This window comes from Trifolium pratense, linkage group LG4, assembly GCF_020283565.1.
Source record: "Trifolium pratense cultivar HEN17-A07 linkage group LG4, ARS_RC_1.1, whole genome shotgun sequence".
NCBI lineage: Eukaryota > Viridiplantae > Streptophyta > Magnoliopsida > Fabales > Fabaceae > Trifolium > Trifolium pratense.
This window is the reverse complement of record NC_060062.1, coordinates 54,260,535-54,269,716: the sequence shown is the minus strand read 5'-3', so window position 1 is coordinate 54,269,716 and position 9,182 is coordinate 54,260,535. Positions and strand designations below refer to the sequence as shown.

Here is a 9,182-nt window from a genome sequence, read left to right as displayed (position 1 = left end):
TTTGTATACTTTTGAAGTTGGAGATCATCAGGATATCAACGGAAAATATGTCATTTACTTTACCTTTCATCACAATCCATACTTGAAGACAACTAGACTCTGATACCAAAATTATTGGAGACGTAGGAAGTAATAAGGAAATGGAACTTGAGAATCACAATTTTAAAGTAATGTTTCTTTTCTATGCAGAGCCTTTTCAATACATAGAACCTCTATTTATATTGGTGCATAGAAAATTCTAATAAATAAGTGAAAGCATCTAGCAATATTAAATGAGCCACTCTAGAAAATTCTAATAAATAGTTTGGTTAGTGATAGTAGATGGTTTGTTTATATAAGCGATAATGTTTTTTTTTTTCTTCTCTTTTACTTGCTATTGCTATGATTTCTATTAGTCAGTTGAGTATAGATTGCTCTATAGATCAATAAAAAACTAAGATAGTTGTTCAATGATAGATTATTCTATATAATTGGATGGTGTGTTGCTTAGCTGCTCCATATATGATATAGCCGGTTGTATAGTTAGAGCTGCAAGTTTAAAGCTTGTTAATGGTAATAATGATTTAGACAACATTGAAACATCTTATTGTTAGATAGTGTGATCATCATGCATATTTTTGTACATCAAAAGCAACAATTGGCATTAAATGTTAGAGGAGTGCTAGCAACACACTCCAATAACAAACATACTTTAACACACTCTCTTCTATTGGTTAAAATTTATATGGGTCCCATAAAAGTTATATGGGTCCACATTTTTTTATGGGACCCATGTGAATTTCAACCAATAAAAGAGAGTGTGTTGGAGTGTGTTTGTTAAAGAGTGTGTTGCTAGCATTATTCTAAATGTTAAACTAAATTGAGTGTTATGACTTATGAATACATTCTAAAAGACCCTTGCATTGCATGGATCGGCGTCTAATTTGTTAAATATACAAACTATATAATGTGAAATCAATTTGAAAAAAATGAATGACATATCATAAAGAAGACAAAGTTGACAAATGACAACTTATCATATTTTTTAATGATAAAAAATGTGTTTTTGAAAATAAAATAAAAAGATTGAAAAATAATTGTCAAAAAATGAAATGGGATTATAATTGGCAATTTGTTGGCTATATATATATGTCTAAGCATTTGCTATAAAGAAAGAAAAAAAAAAGGGCAGACAATTAGGGGGAGATAGTTCTAGTAACTTAAACTTAAGTCGTCGGTTAAGTAAAATTTGATATAAAGTTTAATTAACTAGTGACAAAATAATTATTTTGTGAGTTGTACTTTTTTTTTTTAATATTATTACCAGTATCCGTTCAATGTATCCTTTAATTTAGTTCTTGTATTAGTTTTGGTTTTTCAACCTTGCAACTATGGTTGTGAGGATCGAACTATGATTTCCCTACTAAGAACTAATTACCAAGTATTCGTTGCGAGTTTACTCCCTTCAATCCTATATATAAAAATTAGTTAATTTTTTAGATTGATCGTAAAATTAATGCATCTAAACTATAATATTGTCTAAATATATTAACTTTACGGTGAATGTAAAAAACAAATTTTTTTCTTATATATACAAGACTAGATGAAATAGCCGACAATTATTAGTGACTCAAACGAGCAAAGCAAAGGAAAGAGGAAAAGAACAGAAGAAAGAAGAAGGAACCAGAAATGCAATGTTACAGCAACATCTTTTTGTATCCTCAAACACATGATAGAAGAACAACACACTGTTTGCATCCAACAAAACTGTCGGTTACTCCACAACAACAAATTTCTCACGACGATGATGTTACAAATGACGCAAAATCCAAACTAATAACAAGTGCTTCAAACCCATTTGTTAAACACTGTCTCAAACTCCGTAACAACTCTTCTTATCGTCGCTCTCATGCTTCTGTTCTTGTTGTCGGTTCTACACCTATCAGGTTTCCTTCATTCCTCTCTTTTCATTTTCTTTTTCCACTGACTTTTGTGATTATTTTGAATTGACTTAATTTACCTTATTTGTTAGATAAACACTTTGAAGTTGTTTCCTAGAGTTTATGGTAATAGGTTATGATGACATGTTCAAGATAGCTTATGAAATGGCAATAGTTTTGACTTATTTCATCTTTTGTTATAGAAATAGCTTATGCATAAGTACTTATTTAGGTGCTTAAGTAAGTTGTTTATCCAAACAATGCCTAACTAAAGTGCAGTGACTATGTGATATTTTAACTGCAGAGAATAAATTTCGTCGACTGAATAGGCAAAATAGTTCTCGAAATTGTGAGGATAAGGAAAAATAGTACTGGAGTATTAGTGCTGATATGTGGTTTAAATATGATTTTAGTCCTTGCAATTATAGTTTTTTTTTTTTGTTTTTGTTCCTCTTAAGTTTATTTTGTTTGGATTCAATTCCTGGAAATTCAAAATTGTTGCTTTTAGTCCTAAGGTCAACTTATTGGGCCACGTGGTGCCACATGGCATGATTATGTTGGCCACGTATGACGTTAGGGACTAAAAGTAACAATTTTTGAATTTGTAGAGACTGAACTCAAACAAAACAGACACTAAAGCCAAAAAAATGCTATAATTGTAAGGACTAAAATCATATTTATAAAATTGTAATGATCTGCCCCAGAATGAACATTGTTAAATTCTACTATTTCAGGTTATGACGTTGGCACGTTAAATGAACATCTGCCATTCAATGTGTATCCTACATTAATGTCTCGTTATTTTAATAAAAACTCGTAAAATTGATAAAATTCAAGGACTTTTTGAGTGACGCTCACAATTTTGATGAATATTGTGGTACTGATTTTATTGTTTGTTTGTTTAAACGCCTTGAAGTTCATGCATAAGTGTGAAAGTTTGTTTCCATATATGTTCTTTGAAACAATTGAGCTGTAGTTATATTCTCCCATGTTTCACTGAAAGAATCTTCTTGTGTTCTTTTCAGTGAAACACGAGAGAAAATAATATACAGACCCAATGATATTCTTGAATTGTTTTTTGCTTGTTCATATTCTGTTCTTCGGTGTAATTGACAACATTTTAGGATCCTTTCACATCAATATGCACAAAATTACACTTTTCAATGGCATATTACCTAACTCATAGTAATTAGGATACACTTTTATCTTTTTATATCACTTGTTTTTTGTCTGGCTTTAAGTACAATATGTGCAGCTAAATTTTTAGAACAAAACTATATTAATGGATGACATAAGTTTGTTATTTACAGAGAAATCTACAGGTTTCAAGAATCATCGCAAGATAAAAATATTACAATGGATTGTTTAATTCTTCCCGAGAAAGCTGAAATTCCCAATGGGTTGGATGAATCAACTGATTCTATTGTCCATGTGAGCTCTGTAGTGATGAGAAAGCTTTCAGGTCTGGAGTCGACCGATTCAATTGAAGCGATTGCCCTTATGAAAATACCTGCCAGTTTTTTAAACTTAGATGACAATCAAAAGCACTGCAAGAAGTGGTTTCCATCTGCGCATCGGATTTTAGTCCTTGACGGGATTCAGGTAATGTCACTTCACTTCCAAATGTAACCATTTTGTTTGGGAAATTTTGCCATTTGTTATGGTAGATGTATATTTCTCAATTGAAAGCAGGCACTCCACTCCTTATTTTGCTTTTGTTCGGTTCTTTAGAATGTTTAGTCCTATGTACTTTCTAGAGTAATTATTATTGTAAACATAGTTATTAGTATCTTACGATACAAATGATTTGTATCTCGATTTGATACAGAAATGAACCCAATCGATACGAATTCTAGTGTGTATATATCTATTTTGAATTTGAATCTCATTTGTATTCTGATTCATTATGATGAATCCTGATTCATTCTAATGAATCACTACCTAAACTTTGTGTAGAGAGCCACATTTTTATGTCAACTTTATATAGCCAGCCACTTTCCTCCTGTCATTTTTTTGTCACATTTTTTTACTTAAAAATGTTATATTTATATTGGTAATGTATCTTATGATCCAATAAGATTTGATTCACGTTTTGGAAAATAGGTCTTCCAATTCAAGATTTGAATCTCAATTTGATAACCATGATTGCTAACGTTATATGATTAAGTTCAATTGCTAATTGCGATTCTCTTATAAAAAAGAAAATTTAAGCGACGAGTTATGTTAGGCTATAATCTATATTCTCATCCTACATATATCTACGAAATATATGTCGATGGGGCCGAGTATTCATGGACTTTTGTTGGAAAATTCACATACCATTACTGATTTATTTAGAATTGCTCACTGCAGGATCCTGGTAATCTCGGTACGTTGCTCAGATCAGCTGTGGCCTTCAAATGGGTAAGCTATTATCCTCCATTCCTCTGTGCTTGCTATATTCTGATCTAGTTGTTATGTATGGAATCTTTTTCCCATGTGTAAGCTTGACCGGCTTAACTGTATTGGAACGTATCTTCTCATCTAAGTCTAGCCGAATCTATACTTGCTTCTTGATCATTCTTATTTCATGAATATTGTCTGGCTTAATTGGTTGTGTGTTGATTTTTTCTTTGGAATTTCCCTTTTAAAACAAACTTGTAGAATGTTAATCTTATTCACCATCCTTTTAAATAAGCGTATGAATATAATCATCTGTTTTAATTAACAGCCAAAGGGAACAAATTTACAACCTCATTTGCCGTGTTCCCTTGGTCTGAGAACCACATGTTCTTGTGATAATGCAATCATTGGACAAAGTCTGCTTGTATAGTTGTTTGGTCTGCAAACTGTGTTAAGTTATCGTGATTTAGAAAGAAAAGGTGGAAAAGTATGTTAGGAACTGAGAAACCAAGAGAAAGTGTAGGAAGATGAGAAAGAAATAGGAGTATATAGGGCCAGTTTGAATTGGCGTATTTGAGCTTATCAACTGACAAGCACTTGTGAGATTGACTATTTGGGAGAGTTCATGGCAACAACTTATGACGTGTCCAGCTGTCATCAGCTAATTTCCATAAGATTTCCAGGATAGCATATGAAAACAACATAACTTATACAAAAACAATTTGAATTTATTATATCTTGTTAAAGAAATAGCTTATACATAAACACTTGCTTTATAAACGCTTATGCTACAGCCTACAAGCGATTAATTAAATTGTTCATCCAAACAGGACCATAGTTGAAAATGTATGAGTTTATTCCTTCTTATTCTGAATAGGGCAATTGTGCTATGTGCTATTTATACAAGCAACCTATAGCTGTATCACAGTTACAGATACGGGTAGTTGCAAGCTACTGGTAACATTCTAGAAGAGTGTTGAATGCAAGAAGCTAAGAGAGAAATACCATATGGACACACAATACTTGACGCAGTACGGAAGCGCTAGGTTAGCAAAACGCTAAACCTAATGGATAAAGACAAGCCGCAAACACAAACTTGTCAAAATAGGGTTTCGGAGTCCACCGAAAGAGTAATTTGGAGTCCACCAAATTTGAGAAAATTCTCTATAATTTTATTGAATGAAAAAAAGTTGCCTTCAAGGCTACAATAGTTTACCTTAAATAGTAGTGAAAAATAAAAATAACAAATCTTCTAAAAGATTGTAAAAATAAAAATAACAAACCTAGCTAAATAAAAATAACAAATCTACCTAAAATATAAAAATAACTAATCTAGGTGAAATATAAAAATAAGAAATCTACCTAAAATATAATAAAACTAAATCTAACTAAAATAATAAAATACTGAAGAAATCCTCCTACATCAGTCTCCTCTACCTCAAAAGAACTCGACCCCGAGTTCTCATCTTGATAAGGAGCTTCCCTTGCAAGTTGATTCCTCCAATGAACAAGAGACCACCCTCCTGGATCCCATTGAGTGAAGTGAGAGGACCCGTCTTGTGCCAACACATCCAAATTACCACCGGGGTCCCATTCCTCAAAGATGGCATACAAAGTTGGAAATTTATCACAGAAGGATGTTTGACCCACCTTAGTTAACATGTATGAGTTAGTGTCACTAACATCAAGTTCACTAATTAGGTAATAATAATGGTGCTGAATGAGGGAAGTTTGAGAACTCCAAGTATCAACTTCAAGTGGCTCATTCTCACTTATTTGAGTCTCGGTTGCTGCATCCATGATCCTTTCAAACGCAACCATTGATTCATTGTGATATTTAGACGCTGGTACTATGCAATCTGTGACTGGCGTCGCCTCTGTTTGGACACAGATTAAAGGAGCAGATTGCACATTGGGATTGATGACGTTTGAAACCATAGCTGATTTGGTGTTATCGATTTCAAAATCCACGACTTCATCGTGTTGGGAATCTCTAATAACATCGTGAACTTGCTCGACTTCATCGGCCTCTTTATTTTCATCTTTGGATTCTTCACCTTCAACTGAAACATCTGGTTCAACAACTACTTCAGTTTCTTTCGGTTTGGATTTATCAGCAGAATCGTCAAGTTTCTCGGGATGAGATGGTTGGTTATCATCTAGGGTTTATTAGCTATGTGACGTAGTTGAAAATTGTTGGCATGATTGTTGTTGTTGGAATTATTGATGAGGCTCCATGCTTCATCGAATTTAACCTTAACATACCAATTAATATACGTTATCAAAACAGAATGTTTAGCAATATCTTTAATCGTCTTACGCAAGTTACCTGACATTCTGTAAGCATGTCTCAAAAGGTCGGACAAGGAGTAATCTTTGTTGCAACAAAACGGACAACGATATGTCGAATCAGAGATTTTAAACGTGTAGTAATCATCCTTCAACCTTTTGTAGTATCTACGCTCATAGTATTCCAAATCAGATTCACCACGCGTATGTTCTGATTTTATGTAGGTAACAATAGTTTGGTTGTTATTACGAACCCTAATAACCGGAATTCGTTCTCCTCCCCTATTCGGATTGATTCTGTTGTTGTTAACGTTGTTGGATAACGTCGTCATCTGTGTTGTCAGAGCGGTGATGGCCCCGGTTAAACCCGCTATGGCACCATCAAACTCTGTTTTCGTCACCGGTTGATCTCCCATCTGATCACGTTAGAAAAGAACAGGAGAAACCTGCTCTGATACCAACTGACGCAGTACGGAAGCGCTAGGTTAGCAAAACGCTAAACCTAATGGATAAAGACAAGCCGCAAACACAAACTTGTCAAAATAGGGTTTCGGAGTCCACCGAAAGAGTAATTTGGAGTCCACCAAATTTGAGAAAATTCTCTATAATTTTATTGAATGAAAAAAAGTTGCCTTCAAGGCTACAATAGTTTACCTTAAATAGTAGTGAAAAATAAAAATAACCAATCTTCTAAAAGATTGTAAAAATAAAAATAACAAACCTAGCTAAATAAAAATAACAAATCTACCTAAAATATAAAAATAACTAATCTAGGTGAAATATAAAAATAAGAAATCTACCTAAAATATAATAAAACTAAATCTAACTAAAATAATAAAATACTGAAGAAATCCTCCTACATCAATACTGTAGCGGCCATCCTGCCACACTCTATCCCAGTTTTGGGGTCGGCCACTCCGCACTGCTATCCGAGATTGACGACTATGCTTATCCCTATTTTTCTATGATAAAATATTTAGTTCCTTTCAGAGACAAATCAATGAAATATAAAAGTCACTCCTTAAAGATCATTTATGAACATTAAAATATTCTGAACTGAGATACAATAATAAAATAGAAACATTTTCTACATATTCTGAAAACTATATATCCTTGTAATTTCTATTTCAATTCTTACTAAAAACATGAAGGAATTAATTTCAATTGTCAACAGGATGGAGTTTTTCTGCTTCCTGGATGCTGCGATCCATTCAATGAGAAAGCTCTCCGAGCTAGCCGAGGCGCCTCCTTTCAGCTCCCTGTAGTCACAGGAAGCTGGAATCATCTCGAGTCTCTCAAAGAAGAATTCCAAATGAAGATGGTTGCAGGGCATCCAGAGCATGAAGGGCTGATCAAGCCAACTTATTCACTTGCTCCAAATTTCTGTGATTCCTTATCAGATACAGCACTGTGCTTAGTTTTAGGCAGTGAAGGGAGTGGCATTTCAGAAAAATCCCTTCAAGCATGTGAGCTTGTGAGCATTGCAATGACAGGAGAATATGAGTCGCTCAATGTTTCAGTTGCAGGTGGAATTTTCTTGTATATGCTACAACCAAAGAACAAATGAATTTTCTCAGTTTATTTGGGATTTTTTTTTATCTCCATAAATTTGGCGAAATTTTATCGTCCAAATTTACTTTTTTTTTGTCCTTAATCTGTTGAGAGACTAAAACTGGTATTGGAATCAACAATTTTTAAACTTCTAAAAAGTTGAATACACTATTTTCCAACAAATTTTTGTCTCTTTATCCAATACCTTAAAGGACACTCATTGTGATCGTACTTTATTAGTCTAAAAACAAAGAAAAATAGTTATAGATAAAAATCCGTTGTGTATGGTCTCATTCAACAAGTCTTAGGACAACCAAGACATGTACGTGAAGCTTGCAACCGTTTTAACTTTTTTTTTTTTTTTTGTATATAGACAAAGCGGCAAGACTACTGAAACTCAAACACAACTAAGGATCTCGGATTCGAATTTGGATGAAAGTGTTCAACTTAATAATATTGATATTGTCGGTTAAACTAAATTTTATAGATAACTGACAACCTTTTTCCTTTTATAGTATTTCTACTGTATCTTATGAATAGGTATATTAACGAAACTTCTTTATTATTACACTTTTTAGTGTCAAATGGTGAATTAGCATTGCTCTCTCTACGGTGTCTACTCTAGAGACCCCTTGGTTAAGTTCAAATTTTATCTGAAATCCCTAGTACGAAATTCAAAACTACGGATACACACAACAATGTGTTAATAAAAACGCACATTATCTTATATTTGAATGAACCATAATAGGTTATTTGCCCAATGAATAATCCATGTCCTCAATTGTTTAAATATTTAATCGTCGTCATGCCATTAACGATTAATTATGCGGTGAAAAACATCAATCCTACAAACTAGACAGCCATAAGGGTAACTCATATCTCATTCTCTACGAATCATAATTCTTTGTTGTATGTAGTTGGTTATCGTGGATCATATTATAAAAGTTTGCTCATTGGCATAATGTGTGAAGCTCTTGATTGTAGGGGGGCTCTTCTATCCTTAATTGTAAAGTTGGTCAAATTCCATTCAAATATCTTCTA

At 33.2% G+C, this 9,182-nt stretch overlaps 1 protein-coding gene across 2 annotated transcripts; it reads left to right on the top strand.

Annotated features, from left to right (window-relative positions):
* Positions 1-1,604: 1,604 nt before the first annotated feature.
* LOC123924720 (uncharacterized tRNA/rRNA methyltransferase YsgA) lies at positions 1,605-8,405 on the top strand. 2 transcript variants are annotated; one of them, XM_045977686.1, is made up of 4 exons: positions 1,605-1,925; positions 3,242-3,521; positions 4,272-4,322; positions 7,765-8,405. In XM_045977686.1, the coding sequence occupies exons 1-4, from the start codon at positions 1,669-1,671 to the stop codon at positions 8,155-8,157; spliced, it is 981 nt and encodes a 326-aa protein (XP_045833642.1). In that variant the 5' UTR covers positions 1,605-1,668; the 3' UTR covers positions 8,158-8,405. The 2 variants fall into 2 exon arrangements, with proteins under 2 accessions (XP_045833642.1, XP_045833641.1); XM_045977685.1 differs by having other exon boundaries at positions 3,230-3,521; positions 7,765-8,393.
* The last annotated feature ends 777 nt before the right edge of the window (positions 8,406-9,182 follow it).

What these genes read in the sequence shown, in the direction of transcription:
- LOC123924720 (XM_045977685.1), top strand. Translation starts at nt 1,669, where the DNA reads ATGCAATGTTACAGCAACATCTTTTTGTATCCTCAAACACATGATAGA. An exon ending in GTCGGTTCTACACCTATCAG is followed by an intron (nt 1,926 to 3,229) that starts GTTTCCTTCATT and finishes TGTTATTTACAG; the next exon opens with AGAAATCTACAGGTTTCAAG. An exon ending in CAGCTGTGGCCTTCAAATGG is followed by an intron (nt 4,323 to 7,764) that starts GTAAGCTATTAT and finishes AATTGTCAACAG; the next exon opens with GATGGAGTTTTTCTGCTTCC.